General features: G+C 38.7%; 4 protein-coding genes across 5 annotated transcripts; 2 read left to right on the forward strand and 2 right to left on the reverse strand.

Annotated features, from left to right (window-relative positions):
* The first annotated feature begins 2,925 nt into the window (after positions 1-2,925).
* On the forward strand, positions 2,926-5,248 carry LOC108110809 (pescadillo homolog). The gene is made up of 4 exons (XM_017220040.2): positions 2,926-3,080; positions 3,185-3,418; positions 3,478-4,576; positions 4,641-5,248. Exons 1-4 carry the CDS (start codon positions 3,063-3,065, stop codon positions 5,174-5,176), a joined length of 1,887 nt encoding a protein of 628 aa, XP_017075529.2. The 5' UTR covers positions 2,926-3,062; the 3' UTR covers positions 5,177-5,248.
* Positions 5,249-5,525: 277 nt separating this feature from the next.
* LOC108110810 (protein pelota) lies at positions 5,526-13,597 on the reverse strand. Its single transcript, XM_017220041.2, has 5 exons — positions 13,307-13,597; positions 12,523-13,244; positions 12,274-12,466; positions 7,711-7,817; positions 5,526-6,139 (listed from the first exon to the last, which is right to left on the reverse strand). Exons 1-5 carry the CDS (start codon positions 13,345-13,347, stop codon positions 6,024-6,026), a joined length of 1,179 nt encoding a protein of 392 aa, XP_017075530.1. The 5' UTR covers positions 13,348-13,597; the 3' UTR covers positions 5,526-6,023.
* Positions 8,461-11,615, forward strand: LOC108110811. 2 transcript variants are annotated; one of them, XM_017220042.2, is made up of 3 exons: positions 8,461-8,606; positions 10,913-11,250; positions 11,329-11,615. In XM_017220042.2, the coding sequence occupies exons 2-3, from the start codon at positions 10,979-10,981 to the stop codon at positions 11,420-11,422; spliced, it is 366 nt and encodes a 121-aa protein (XP_017075531.1). In that variant the 5' UTR covers positions 8,461-8,606; positions 10,913-10,978; the 3' UTR covers positions 11,423-11,615. The 2 variants fall into 2 exon arrangements, with proteins under 2 accessions (XP_017075531.1, XP_017075532.1); XM_017220043.2 differs by lacking the exon at positions 8,461-8,606 and adding an exon at positions 10,178-10,374.
* A 377-nt stretch (positions 13,598-13,974) lies between the features above and the next one.
* LOC108110520 (NHP2-like protein 1 homolog) lies at positions 13,975-14,625 on the reverse strand. Its single transcript, XM_017219600.2, has 2 exons — positions 14,486-14,625; positions 13,975-14,425 (listed from the first exon to the last, which is right to left on the reverse strand). The coding sequence occupies exons 1-2, from the start codon at positions 14,486-14,488 to the stop codon at positions 14,045-14,047; spliced, it is 384 nt and encodes a 127-aa protein (XP_017075089.1). The 5' UTR covers positions 14,489-14,625; the 3' UTR covers positions 13,975-14,044.
* Between the last annotated feature and the right edge of the window lie 878 nt (positions 14,626-15,503).

The following is a 15,503-nucleotide window of genomic DNA, read 5'->3' on the forward strand; positions in this document are numbered from 1 at the left end:
CACAAATCACAAACAAAATTGTCGAGTGGCGTAGATGTCTCGCTTTAAAGCAACGTAAATAAGAGGAAATATATACAAGAAATATATATATACAGATATATATATATATATGAAATTGTTATGGTTATAGATTTTTAACAAGTTGAATAATTGCGTAAAAAGTAAAAGTGAAACAAAAACACAAAAAAATTGTTGAAACATTAGCAAAAGCGTTCATAAAACATAAAAATGAAGCGTAAGAATGGAAATAATAATAACGATAAAACGAAACAGAACAAACCAAATCGAATCGAAAGATATAGTAATGCTATATATACTTTATGAAATATTTAACTATAAAAATAAAAATCATTGTTTGAAATTAAAGTGAAAAAAAGTAAACTAACAAAAAAAAAAAAAACAAAAAAGGAAAACAAATTTTGTGTTTGCTAATTTTGTGTCCTCAAAACAAATTTTGAGTTTGCTGAAAAATCAAACGTAAGTATACCCAATTGATTATTTTGTGTTTTAAATGTAATTGGCATGATAGTAGATATTATTCGATGTTCGATGTTTTCAAATGAAATTAGCAAACACAAGCACAGACCATTCGGAAGCATTTCTAGAGATCTGATCTGGCCCAAAAAACTAATCACGCTCTCAAGTCAATCACCTATAACAATCGTCTTTGATCAAGAATATACCGATATACCACATAACGTCTACGAGTATAAAAACAAACGAGCACATAATCATTAATTTCAGCTTTAAATAATCTACGAACTAGACCTAAACCGTATATGAAAAACACGGATATTTATTAACTTTTATAAACCAGTATATGTACCATATACCGTATACCATATAGCATATATATAGCGTGTCGGTGCATATCGCACGCTCCAAGTGGATTACTTTTTTTTTTTAAATACTTAATACGATTACGAATACAATTAGAACACGTGAAATGCAATGTATGCAATACTTATATTCGATTATACAATATTTAGAGAACGTTTCAAGTTGCGTCCGTTGTTTAGACAGAGAAACTCAGCAAAAACAATAAATTGTCAGTCAGTTGCCAGCGGCTTCGATTTCATTTCGATTTTTCGTTCGATTTGAGAGAAAACCAAACGATTACCGATTAACGATTAAAAGAGATTGCAAATTTGAAGCATGATATGATATATATATATATGAATCCAGTAAAAAGTAATAGTTAACATATTGGTAGACTAATTTAAAGATTTTATAGCGTTTTCAAATTTATAAGTGTATAAACCGAATGCGTTTATTATTTGTAATGCCAGCGATCAGCCGATCCAAGATCGGATCTCAAGCAGATGATATATAGCTCGTGAACATATAACCGTCGTGTGTAATAATACAGTTATCATTACCCACCAAAATATGTATGTACATTTTCCGTTGTTGAGTTTCGATCGTTGTACTTTTGAATTTTACCTTACGAATGTGTATTTTTTCGATACTGGCATGTAATTGTAGTGCAGATGGGTGTGTAATTTTAATAGCGAACAATGAGAGTATTATAATAACAGACATTAATTTTAACAACTGATACGCTTCTAGCACATAAGATTGTACAAATGATTTATATATGAATAATACGGTAAACCATAAAAAGGAAAGCAGAAAAGAAGAGCTATTATCGGTTCAGATACATTCACTTAATCCAGTCTAAATATAACCCTATTTCTTAGTCATCGTAGGAGTAGGAAAGCCCCACTCACCACTCCCCAAGATCCCAATCCCATGCTGAACTCACTTTATCTTTGTGACGAACCAGAGAGCTCGATCCGATGAATATTTATGGTGGTGCAATACAGCGAGTTATTTACTTTATACAAGTACGTCTAGTTAACGACATTTAGATTTTATACAAATAACACACCCAGAACACAAGCAGTCATCATTAGAATACCCCCCAAAAAGAAAACACCAAAACCGAACCAAACTTCCCAGCAGAATCATTAGTTAACAGAGATCATCAAAATGGAGAGCAAGGAGTAAAAGCAAATCAAATATATAGTCAATTTCTAACGATACATGCAAGAACACATATATGGCTGGCACTCAAGATATATATATATACAAAAGTATATGAAGTTATATAAAGCATTTTAAGGATCGTAAATCGGATGACAAGGATCGGTGGGGTGAAAAACCTTCAACTTATGTAAATCAAAACGAAGCTATAGCAAATAAACCGAAATGTTAACTAGTTATTTAGGTGAAATATACAACAAAACCAACCACACTCAGATGCAGATGCATATGCAAACGCTGATGCAGATACAGATACATTTACATCGAACCGTTAACAAGGCTTTGAAAGCTCAGAAGAATTACTCAAGCAGACACTCGAACACGACACAAGGACACGAAGAATGTTCAAAGAAACGAGCAGAGTTGTAGCAGAGCCGCAGCAAACGAGAAAGGGCCGTTTAATAAACTTTTGTTATCAACCAAGAAAACAAAACGAAATGCGACTGCAGTAAGCACGTTGCGAAAACAAAAAACGAAGTTAATGTTCAAAACTAACTAATATATAACAAATATTATATAATACAACAAACTTAGACTGTATGTTATTTTCTCAATACAATACCTATAAAAAACAATAAAAACAGATTCAATAAAATGAGTTATCCAATGGCACTGGTCGAGTGTTTTTAATATTTTCTTTATATAAACATTAACATTTAACTTTATATTTTATATACCTTGAAAAAACTTTTAAAATTATTTCTTATTAATTTAAAATTTACATTTAAAAATGTCCCCCCAACTATCGATATTTCGATCTTAATCTGCAAATTTTCGACAATTATCGATTCTTATCCAGTTCACTATATGTTTTAGCGAAGTATTCAACCTTCTGTCATATTTAGACATTTTCAGATTGTTATGTTATGTCAAAACCGGTAACCGGTCACACTTCCTTTCCACGCGACCAACAACACAAAAAACGTGTGTTTTGGTCAACTGCGTGTTTTTTATTAAATAAATCTGTATAAAACAGATTTAACTTGACAAAAAGTCCATTTTCATAAACCGACAATATGAGGCGACCCAAAAAGGTAAGTTATCATTGGTTCTAAGGTGTTTTTGACCGTGTTTAAGGTTATGTGTCTTTAGAAATTTTGAAAACCATATGGATATTAACGTTTTTAAACCTTTATAGTACGAATCCGGCGAGGCTACGCAGTATATTAGCCGGCGAGCTGCTATCAGAAAACTCCAGCTCTCCCTGAATGATTTTCGCAGACTGTGCATCCTGAAAGGTGTTTATCCCAGGGAACCAAAACACAGGCGTAGGGCCCAGAAGGGATCTTCGGAAATCAAAGTCCTTTATCACACCAAGGACATCCGTTTCCTGCTCCACGAGTCGATTGTGTGGACTCTGCGTGACTACAAGGTAAGTTAGCTCATATGTATCTCATTTAGGTAAAATTAACCATTTTTACTATTCCGCAGATCTTTGCTAAGAAAAGCAATCGTGATCGCGCCATCAAGGATTTCCGTAATCTGAAACGTCGATTGGCCCTGTTTCCGGAAATCAAACTCGATCACATTGTCAAGGAGCGCTATCCCACCTTCATTGACGCACTAAAGGATTTAGACGATTGTTTGACTCTGCTCTTCCTGTTCAGTACTTTTCCATCGCTGCATTTGATTCCCAGGGAGCAGTCGAACCTGTGCCGTCGCCTGACCATCGAATTCTTGCACTATGTTATCGCCTCGAAGTCCCTCCGCAAGGTTTTCATCTCAATCAAGGGATACTACTTCCAGGCCGAGATCAAGGGCCAGAAGGTTACCTGGATTGTGCCACACTACTATCCCTTCAAGCCCCAATCCCGACAGGAGGTTGACTTCAAGGTGATGTCCATCTTCGTGGAGTTTTACACCATTATGCTTGGCTTCACCAACTTCAGGCTGTTCCATAGCCTGAATCTTGCGTATCCACCACAGTTCCCGACCAGCGTGCTTCAGGACAGCGAAGAATCACTGAAGGACGAGGCCAGCTTCGTATCTGATCGTATTGCAGCGCTTAACTTTGAGTTGCTGCGTACGGACAAGGTACAGGAGGACGAGGAAGAACTGGACATCGACATGGAGCTGTTGGAGCAAGACGGTGACTCAAAGCGCATCATTAAAATGAAGCAGGAGGCCCAGGAAGTGGCCCGTCTGCGCACCCTCTTTAAGGGTTTGAAGTTCTTCATCAACCGTGAAGTTCCACGTGAGCCCTTGGTCATACTCATCCGTTCCTTTGGCGGCAAAGTGTCCTGGGACTCGTCCGTCTTCGCTGGCTCTGCCTACGATGAAAGTGATGAGACTATCACTCACCAGATCGTCGATAGGCCCAGCATTGCCACACAATACATCTCGCGGGACTACATCCAGCCGCAGTGGCTCTTTGACTGTGTCAACCAGCGCCAGTTGTTGCCCACCAACAAGTACTTCCTGGGCGAGAAGCTGCCACCACACTTATCGCCATTCGTAGACTCCAAGAGGGACACCTACATCCCACCAGAAGAGAAGGCCCTGCTAGACCCCTCCCTGATCGAAACACACGGTAAGAATAGGGATCTTTGTGTCTAAGGTATTGTGGAACTTTAATGAATTACTCCTTTTATCAGCACAAAGCGATGACGATTCTGAGGATGAACCTGAGAAGGAGGAAGAAGAGACTGTGGACCAGGAGCTGCTCGACGCGCAGCTACAGCTGGCTTACCAACAGGAAACCGCCGAATACAAGAAATATGGCGGTCCCGATGGCGTTAACGAAGACGAAGAGGATCCTGAAATTGACGATGAAGACGATGAAGATGAGGAGGAGGAGGAAGAAGTTGACGAGAAGACCAAACGCCTAAAGCAGGAGAAGGACAAGATGTCCGTGCAATCAGGCAAGGTGCACAAGGTCAACAAGCGTCAAGTGCACAAGGCCGAAGTTGATGAGCACCGTCTGCAGGCGCGTATGGTGAAACCCCGCCATCGCAACCTGTTCCGTAAACTCATCCGCGAGAAGCAGACCAAGGAGAAGGAAGAATGGCTGCTGCGCAAAAAGCGAAAAACCTTTGAGGCTGGCGAGAAGGAAGCCCGTAAGACGGCCAAGCGGGAAGCCCGCAAGGAGGCGGCGGCCGCTGCTGCCAAGGCTTCCAAGCTGGGCAAGTGAGCTGGTCATAGGCTCGGGGGGTTCTGTGTCTTGATTTAGGTTTAAATAATAAACAATGAAAATGTAAAAGAATTCCAATTGAAAACTATTTTATTTTGAGGTCAACTATCGAAACACTGGATAAGAAAGCCATGCGTATGAAAACATCGGTTAGATCAGTTCTAGAAATTGATTTATTTTACAATTTGTTCGGAAGGATTATATATTTTACAGCATGGGCAACAATTAAATTTAAATGTTTTAAATAATAATTACAGTTCTTATAAAGTTAAACAACATTAGGAGGGATAACTTCTAAAGTTGTATATAATCCTTTTGATAAAAAAAAGAAAATGTATAAATAACAAAATTGATTGTTTATTATTGTATATTTTTGTAAACTCTGTTTTGCCTTTTACAAATTAATGAACAATGAATTTAAGTGCATAGAACAACGTATACAATTTGTATCAAATAATTGATATTAACTATAAACGCGACTGTTAACAGTAACTAAATTTCGTACCAAGCAATAAATCAATAAAAGCTAATAATATTGTGGCCATTTCATTGAACACAAAGTATAGAACATTATTTTTTAAGTGGCTTTTTTCAGTCCAGAAAATGGTGGGATTCTGACTATGATTTCCTAGGCCCAGCCACGGGTAAACTTAAAGAATTATTTGTGTGTATATCGTATCGAATTAGCACTATATATATTGTATATGCCCTGACGTCCAAGTCTGTCGTGGTTCCTATTAGTCTACTTGTATATCGATCGCTAGCTGAGTTCCTAAGTCAGTTATTTCCATTAACAAATGCCAAGATTCCATCAAGCTTCTTTCATGTTTATATCCTATTTATGAACCTAGTCGCTATCTGCCCCGCCCGCCGCTCCATCCTCGTCATCATCATCATCGCTATCCTCCAGCTCGGGCATCGGGAATCGTAGGAGAGCCGCTATTCCAGTCAGTTGAGCAAGTTCTGTAGATAAGAATTAAGGCTTATTAAATGGACTTTGTTTTGAAAATAATAAAACATTATACTATAAAAGGAAAGAAAAAATTGATATGTGTTATCTGTAAATAAGAAAACCAGAATTTCAAGTAAGCTACAAAGACTAAGAATATGCAGCAGCCACTGCAACTTTTTCACTTTTTAAGCCAGGTTGTGGGCGTTCCTGCTGTCCAATTCCAAGGCTCACCGGTTGTTCTAGGCCATGACTCACACAATGAACTTCACATTCATCTCGGCCAGAGAGCAAACATTAAAAATTCATGGGTTTGCCCAATTACCTCGGGATTAATGCAGGTTCTGTTTCAGGGGGAAACAATTTGTATACTCAAGTACAGCGCTGGCAGGCCCCTTTATCTCTTAAATTTGGTTTACTTTAAAAAAGTTGCCTCAATGTTTACATGTTTATGTAATTTAAAGCTGATTAAAATGCTCAGCGGGGTACAATTGTTAATGAAATAATTGCGAGTAGATAAGACAGTGAAGTACAGCGAATAGCGCAGAAATACGATAAGGATTGCTACAACTCAATTGTTGCGAAACTTACAGAGTATGGGGAAATCTATTTTGGAACCCCAAACGACCCATTTTCGAGTCGAAAACGAAAATCTTGCCAAGTCTCAAAGCTCAGACAATTTAAAAAAGAAACTCAAAGAGGGAATCTTATTTCGTGAGTCACCTGTAAATAGCTATTTAAAGCTTTTAAGCACTTTACACCCCAAAAATATTTGCAATATGTGAGATGCAATTTTAATCAATTCTAAATTACATACACAGAAAATGAAATTGAAAGTTTCCTTACGAATGAGCTAGCAAAAACTACTTGGCAGCTATTCAATGATGATGTTTTTTGCTCATCTGTTAGTGGACTTTGTAATGTGGGAGACCCCTCCAAGAAATACACACACATATATACACCATATTTACGGCCAGAGCAATGCATCGCTTGGTCTTAAAAATAGAATCTTTAACGAGGTCATTAGACAGAGGAAGGCAGGCTGCACATAAATATTATACTTAAATTGAGCATAGAAATGGTCCAAGTTGGAACAAGTGTGATGCAAAGATGCTTCTGCTGGAGATGATCTATTCTTGTCCTAGAAGGGAACTTCATTCTCTTTCTATGAGTCATGGTGAGATCTTTTTCTGTATCCGAGATGGAGAAGTTTTTAAGTTCTTCCAAAGCGACACAAGGTTAAAAAGTAATTAAATGATTTTCATTTCCCTTTTTATAGTTTTGCCTATTTTTGTTCTTCCTATGATGCAAGTGTTTTGTTCTTTTCATGTACAATTTTTAGAAATGATTTGAAATGAGCTATTGGCTTGTGGGTGAACTTAATTAACTGAGTAAAGTTTATGACAGAACTTCGCAGTTACTCAGTAGATAGGGTTATCTTGTCAATAAAAAATCTTAAAAAAGAAAATCTTAGGTCTTAAATAAATTCTTTGCAACATATGTCGATGTTAATTTTAGTGAATTAGATTTTTATATCAGCAGTTTCTCTCATAAATTATATGTATGTCTGTTCTTTGATACTCACGTTCTCCTGAGATGTGCATGCTGGAAAAGATTTTAACCTCGCCTCCAGCATCCCGAACTGATTCAACCAGATTTACATATTCCTTTCTAAGATTAACATCTTGGCATCTGTAAGAAAGAGAAACTTTTAGCTGATAAAACCGCTTACAGAAAACCTTTCAAACCGAATTAATTCAATCAATTGTTGCGCTCATTTATCACCCATATACGGATGTAGGTGCCCGTATCTATTGCACTTTCGCATTCCACAACAACCGGAGCCGTATAAATGGCGCATAGCAAAGTGCTGGATCATGGCACGTGATGGGCATAATCTGCCTTGAATAAGGTGTCAAGTTTAACTGGAAATAGTGGGTTCACCTCGTCACTCACCCCAACAGAAGGGGGCCATCACACATTATACTTAGACCCCCAAGACCGATTTGCATTTGAGATTCCCAGAGAGCATGAAGTCACTAGTAGTCAAGCAATGAAAGTACGACCGACCATAAAAAACTTAGTGCAGTTCAAAAACCCCAGATAAATGTTAATTTCGAATGACGAACATTTTTGCAGGTAAGAAAGTAAGAATCAGAAGCAGAAGAAATTCAAATGAAAACCAGACAAAAAATGTAATTTCAATTATCATTTTTTTATTGACGACAACAAACCGCTTTTTGTTTGCGTAGAGAGAGTGCGATCCTATAGAGCGATCTGAAACCCCCTGTGGATGGTATGCGAAATACGATCCACAGCACGTGCAGAGCCGAAACGAACCGGAGAAGATTGCCACGCGAAAAGAAAAATTGGTGCTAAGACCCCGCTAAAAAAAAAAAAAAAAAAACATCCCCATTAAAATTGCAAACAGCAAAGAAGAAAAAGAAAAGTGCACAAAAAACGCATAAAAAAGATACAAAGGTGCGTTTTTTTTCCGACAAAGTGAAAGCTGAAGAGTGTTTGTTATCTAAAAAAAAATGCTGCCAAATGCAGATGAAATCAAGTCTCGCTGACAGTCTAGTTTAACTTTGTATCCCCTGACTCAGCACAAGGCAATGCAGATACATCAGCAACAGATACAATTTTATCCGCTACCTGTGTTCAGATACTTTTTTTTTACTCATCCGTTAACCGCAAACTGCGTTGAACTGTGTGAACCATTGTTGTAGATGCTGCTCTTGCTGTTGCCGTTGCTGATGTACCTGTAATTTTAGCCGCTGATGTAGCTGCAATTGTTGCTGCCGCTGCGTGACAATGATTGCACAATGAAATCAATTGTTATAATGGAATTAGCGTGCACGAGGCCGAACACAGCCATGAATTGACAGCCAGAAAGAGAGAGCGCTGGAAGGAGAGAAAGATTGTGGCGGGGAAAGTGGGGCTACGGACAATCCAAGATATCACTAAGTGCGCGTAAAAATGTGTAATTAAGTGTGCGAGGGAAGGCGGCATTAACTGAACTTGACTTCACCTACACGCCAGAAATGTCGATATGCTCCAAATACACGGATGAAGACAGAAATCTTTTAAATCCTTTAAATTTAAATTTAAAATGGATTCCCCTTTTGTTAAAAAACCGCCTTGACTTCTCTCTCCCCATTTTATGAGTTCGTTTCACGAAAACCTTTACAGGCAACGCCTTGATTTTTAAGCAGTTATTGGCCTGATCATTTCAAATATAAGCCAACTCATTGCTTACCCCATCAGTTGACCAAACAAAACCCAACCCGAATACAAACCAATGTGAAAAACCCTTAAGGCCAAGATCCAATAAAAGTGATTCATATGGCACCGTATTCATTGAGCATTTAGCCCATTTAGGGTATCAATATCGTTCATTTAGGCAAGCCCTTTCATTTCTTGCTCAATGGAAACAACCTTAAACTTTTCCTTCTCTCTCTCTCTTTCTTTCTCTGTTTCAATGGCTTTCACAATATTTCACAATGCAAATATATACATATACATATATATAAGATATATAAACAATTGACAATATTTACAAGCGTGGCCAGCTGCAACGAAAAAGCCAACAATAACCGCTTAAAGGGGGCACGTTTTTGATGCACAAGACATGTTGCAAAGCAAAACAAAGAGGGACTAGAAAAACTGGTTGGACATATGAATAATATATAAGAAAGAAAAAAACGAAATCTATACGATGGGAAAGGAGAATCGGTTAAAAGGGGGGAAAATGCTAAGTGCATTCGAGCAGCAGAAGAACTTGATAAGTTAGCTAAAAGTGGATCATGTTACATGCTCTGTGGAATCTATCTAGAACTGAGGGGGAGACCCCTAGAAAATCCAAAGAGGGAGAGTGTGTCCGCTTCAAAAGTTGCCCGCCAAGTGATCCATAAACGGAGCGATTAAATAAATTAAAATTCTTTATATTGTTGTTTATTGTGGCGGCTGCTTTTTTTGCCTCTCTTCATCGCAATCTTTCGCCCACTGCGAGTTCTAATAATTAGCACAAGAAATGGCTCTCGAGAACGTTGAGGGATTAAATTCCAAATGGGTATAAAAGTGTATATAGTACACAGCTTATTTACATCAAAGTTTAGATCAGTCTTTGTTATTTGCTAATCGAAACTCGTCTGGCGAAAACAGCTCTATAAAAACAAAGACCCAAAACAGAGCACGCAAATCTAGCTCGGAAATCGACCATGAATATCAACGGTTATGGATTAAATGGGTGAGGGACGAATTAAAGTCAGAGGAGTTGATAAAAAAATAGAGGTAGTAAGCTCGAAAACGGTTTAAACAATTTCTCCCACAAAAGTTATCTTAACTTATCTAAAACATTCATAAATATGGCTCTACATATTTTCTATAATCATTTACTGATAAGGCTTTTTAGCAGTGAACGAAATTCCAGCTCATAATAGTCATACATTTTGAATAATATGATTTCATTTATATAAATATATAACTTAAATATATAGTCATACATTTTGATAATATGATTTCTGTATAAATTCATATACGTGACTTTAATTTTAAATATTTTATTATGGCATTTAGGGAAGTTGCTAAGCTCTTCACATATTTCTTAGTTTAAAATCTACAATGCTTGGATGATTTCTGTGACAATTTAATTTAAGTCCATATTACATATATAAAATTGAAATAAAAAAAAAACAACACCAAAACAACTCGAATCGTGGGATTATCTACCCAAATTTCAACTCCACTTGACTGAAGTACTTAACGCACATATTTTTCCACTCCAGTTCCTATTTAAGTGCCGGCCACTTATCAGCGTCGAATTAAATCGAACCGATTTAAGAGGATCCGAGATGCTTACCAGACAGCCCGACTACACCATCTCCGAACTGGGCCACCCCATTCACCAGTGGCCAGATTCGACCCTGTGCGAGTCCCTCAAGAAACTGGACTACAGAAAGTTGCCAAGCTCCCCGCCCTCACCACATCGTCTTCTGCCCCTGAGGGAAACTCTGGACGATTGTTTCAAGCGGTTGACGATGAGGACCAGAGTAGATATAGAAGATGATCCCATATACCAGCAGAAACAGCGGAAGAATCAGTGGAACGAACAGCAGCGAAAACGGTAAGTCAAATGGAAAACTTAAACAAAGAATTTTTTAACATCTTGTTTCTCTTTGCACAATCTCTAAACTATCTACAGCAATCAGAAAAGTCGAGATAATGGCGAGTCAAGAGGAACAACCACCACGACGACGACGACGATAGCGGCGAACTGCGATTTAAACAATTTTTAAGATTGGAACTAGGAGGAAGAACTTATATGGGGGAAGCAACCTAAGCGGACTGATTAAATGTGCTAAAAATAAAACACCTTTTGCCTAGAACATTAAGAACACTAAATGTTAAGTAAAGTTAAAACCTATAACACTTTATTCTAATTTAATTGCCGGCCACGCAGTTAACATACGAATATATTTTCAAATGGAATTTCAACGGCCCATTAAAATGTAAACAAAACTGCGGAGAAGAGTAGTGAATAGAACAGAACAGGCCCGACAGCCAAAAATGGTGGGGAGACATTGGGGCAACCTTGATCATGAGCACGTCGTCATGGGGCCAACAAATTAATGCTCGGACGTGCTTTCTTTAAATGGCTAAACGCGTGCGATCGAAGCAGATCTAAATTCGCAGAGGAAGAATCCCCGATCATCTAACGCTGATGGAAGTCAAAAGTGGTTTAACGAAGTGTAGAGAACGAGTTTAGGTTGTAGCTTACTGAGAGCTATCTCTACATGCAAGAACCTAAAATGAATTGAATTGAAAACCAAAGTTGCAAGTATAGCAAATCAATTAAGCTACACTCAATAGAATAGTGAAATTGATTGCCACAATCTCTATTTGAGATTTTCTTAATTGCCTCAATATATGTATTCTTTCCGGCACCCAAAGCAGACTGGTGACATATGCTCCGTATGGCGGCGGCATAAGCACACCAATTGTCATCGCATTCTCTCTTAATTTCACAAAGTTGAAGGTTTCTACTTATACTTGCGATCGCGCTCTTGATCTCTCGCTTGATTGGGCTTAATGTTTGTTCAGCAAACGTATACGTATATCTATCTCGGCTCATTCAAGCAAAACTCACCTAAAGAGGTTGTCTGAGATGAGCAGCGTTTCGATTGCCTGGGACTCGGCGGCTTGGAGGACGTGCTTCTTGCCATAGAAGGCCTTGGCGGGTTCGCATTGCAGCATCATGTAAAATTGCTCCAAGGCTTTGACCTCGCCAGCTGCCTTAGTGTCGGACATCTTTGACAGCACGGCGGGATCTTGAAGAACCTCTGCAAATACAAATTATATTTCACTATATTAGTAGTTATATAGCTAAATATCTTACCCTTTAAGGAGTGCTTGAATCCCGAAGAAGCATGGACCAGCATGAACTTGCTCTTGTTGTCCAGCAGCAGCTTATAGTCCATCTTAACCGCTTGCTGGAACATGTAGTCGTAAAACTGGTCTCGCACGAATCCCGGCGAAGCAATCAGCACACATTTTACCACATCGAAGTTAACATGCCGCAGGATGCTCTGCATGACCTGCTCGTAAAACTTGGCCAGACCCTTTTCGTGTTGCTGGACGCTACCCTTGCGCTTGCGCGGAATAGAGACCTCGATCTTGCTGCGCACCAGCGTCATGCTGGCGGTGATCAAGCAGACATGAGCCAGTCCTTCCTGCATCACCACAGCAGCCACATCCGCCGACTGTGTCGGGTCGCAAGCCATTTCAATGCGCTCCAAAGCAATGATGTCCCACTCGGGTTTGCGTAGCTCGAACTTGCGATTAAGCTCTAAGTCGAGGGTGTGATAGGCACCCATCTTGACGTACTGGTTTTCTTCGATATTTCGTCCTTTTAACCTGAGCACGCATGCCTGTGTATCGAAATCTATGCTCTCCACGGTAATGGTTAGAGTTGTGCGGACCCGACTGCTGGTGGAGGAGCCCGTGGCCGTTTCATTCTGTACCTTGCGAATAGTGGTACTGCGCACGCTGTCTCCTTCTGATATTAAATTGAAGGCATGCCACATGTCCTCCGACTCCTCCGGCATCAGGGTCACATTTCTAGATGATGTTTAATGAGGATAAGAAATTAAATAATTGAAATTTTATTAGGCTTCACTCACCCCTGCATGCCCTTGTCCACGTATTTACCCAGCAGCTTCATTGCTTCGTGTTGCTGGTCAGGATTTGGTATTCGTTTCGTTGGCAGGCTCTGTCTCTATCCCAAGAGCTTTGATTCCGCTTGCCGCTTGTCACTTGCATCCAGATTCCAGAGTTTCTCTCAGTTCAGTAAGACGGCGGTGCATCGTTGTCATTAGGTCCACGCAGTTGATAAATTCACACGGCTGATCGGATCGGTAGGATGGTTACAGTGATGGTGGTGGACAGTGGAATCGGCGGTCAAGTGACATTCACACGGGACACCACGGGGCGAGCTGTGCTGCGCTGCTAGTTGGTTTCACGCTAAATTCTATTATCTATGAAAAAGTAAAAATTGTACATTTTATGTTTGTAAATGAGACTAATGAATATAGTAGTGGAATTTAACAGTTAAGAATAAGGGATCTTAGTACTACAAGTAATAATAAAATATTATTTTAGTAATGTTTATTATTTCTTTAAAAAGCCTCATACATAAATTAGCTCGATTGCCAAAAAATGCACAGCACTGTCGGGCGAACCAGCTGACATTATGCCCTAGTATATTTTGGTATTTTCGACCTTAGTATCCGGTGGCGGGAAAACGGGCCCACCAATCCAGCCATGTGCCAAGTAAAATAAAAGCATTAAATTGCATTAAAAAATACACGTTTATTGAAATTACCACTTTGTACGAATTTTCACTTAAGTCTAAAATATAACTAGACTAGGAGTCGCTCGATCTCCTGCTGGATGGAGGTGATCTGAGACTTGAGCTGGCTGCCGTCGTTGGTGGTCACCGAACAAGCGACAATTGGCCTGGAAACTCCACAGGCGCGACCCAAGGCCTGCTTGGAACGCACAAAGACATAGGGCACGTTCTTGTCCTCACAGAGGAGAGGCAAATGCAATAAGATCTCAATGGGTTCCGTGTCGCCAGCCAGAACCACAATATCAGCCAATCCACGATTCAGGGTCTTGGTGGCCTCGTTGGCTCCCTTCCTGAGTTGATTGTAGTTCAATGCCTGCTGCAGCAGGTTCATTATCTTGGCTGTGAGTTGGGCATCGGCTAGCGGGAATGCCTTTGGATTCACTTCATCAGTCTGAAAAAGTCAGGAATTTCATCAAATCCATATAAATATGGTTGTTTTGAATTCACTTACCATTGTTGGTTATTGTTTTTTTAATGTTTAATAGAAAAAACGTGTTTATTAATGCAACCTCTCCGCTTGTTGCTTCACTGAGGGCAATCGCAGAAACAATTAAAACGTTTTCAAAACACGTGCGTCGGCGTTGGAAAACCGTTCTGTGGAAGATCAGGAAAACCAATATTACAAACCGGATCTGGTCATACTGGCGTTAAACGATATTAATCGTTTAGATGCGAGTTTGCAGTTCATTTATTCAGCCCTGGCTCTAAATTTACTTCGCTTCATTTAATTTTAGGGTAACTCCATAGAGTAATTTTTTTTTGATTATAGTGAATATAATCCCCTATCGCCTTAAAATTTGTACTAATGTTATTAATAAAATTATTGTTAAACTTAAAAAATGGGGTATATGTGTTGTTTAATTATTAGCTTAATGTAATTTTGATTTCAGATCATTTGACTTTGCATTTCGTGATTCTAGGCTATGTTTAACTTTAGCTATAACGTAATTTGTTTCATTGCATATGTGAATGACATGCAAAACAAATCATAAAAATACAAACTCATATTGAACCTTTAAAATATTCAAAAACGAAAAGTTACTAATTGCAACCTAGATGTATTTAAACATAACAATTTAAAAAACATATTTAAATGATCTGAAGTAAAAACTAAACAAAAATGCTGTAAAAAGGAACTGTCAAGATATCCAAAGGTTAACAATTCAAAAATAGTTTTGAAAAAAGGTTATAATATAAATCTTTTTTTTTAGATGTTGGTATTGGTGCTCTTAGGTTCAGATCCCTTCATATTTATGATAATTTAGAAAAAGATCATAGGAATTTATTGAATTACTTTTATCATCAGTTATCTCCGAAAATTCAAAATTTTATTTTATTTAGCTAGCTTTTTTGGTTTACCTAGATTGTAGAACGCAACAGCTTCCGCGCAGTAGGGATTACTCATGGTTGCGTCGCTTTGCTCTTTGCGCCTATCGCTGGCTCGCTCACACCTGCGTGTGGGGGCGCAT

The sequence above is a fragment of the Drosophila eugracilis genome, unplaced genomic scaffold (genome assembly GCF_018153835.1).
Source record: "Drosophila eugracilis isolate 14026-0451.02 unplaced genomic scaffold, ASM1815383v1 contig_445, whole genome shotgun sequence".
NCBI lineage: Eukaryota > Metazoa > Arthropoda > Insecta > Diptera > Drosophilidae > Drosophila > Drosophila eugracilis.

Bases quoted from the DNA above. Each gene is read 5' to 3' on its own strand.
- LOC108110809 (XM_017220040.2), top strand. The intron at 3,419-3,477 runs GTAAGTTAGCTC...ACTATTCCGCAG, and splicing joins GGACTCTGCGTGACTACAAG to ATCTTTGCTAAGAAAAGCAA. The intron at 4,577-4,640 runs GTAAGAATAGGG...TCCTTTTATCAG, and splicing joins CTCCCTGATCGAAACACACG to CACAAAGCGATGACGATTCT.
- LOC108110811 (XM_017220042.2), top strand. From the start codon at position 10,979: ATGCTTACCAGACAGCCCGACTACACCATCTCCGAACTGGGCCACCCC. The intron at 11,251-11,328 runs GTAAGTCAAATG...AACTATCTACAG, and splicing joins AACGAACAGCAGCGAAAACG to CAATCAGAAAAGTCGAGATA.
- LOC108110810 (XM_017220041.2), bottom strand. From the start codon at position 13,347: ATGAAGCTGCTGGGTAAATACGTGGACAAGGGCATGCAGGG. The intron at 13,245-13,306 runs GTGAGTGAAGCC...AACATCATCTAG, and splicing joins GTGGACAAGGGCATGCAGGG to AAATGTGACCCTGATGCCGG. The intron at 6,140-7,710 runs GTGAGTATCAAA...TCTTATCTACAG, and splicing joins CATGCACATCTCAGGAGAAC to AACTTGCTCAACTGACTGGA.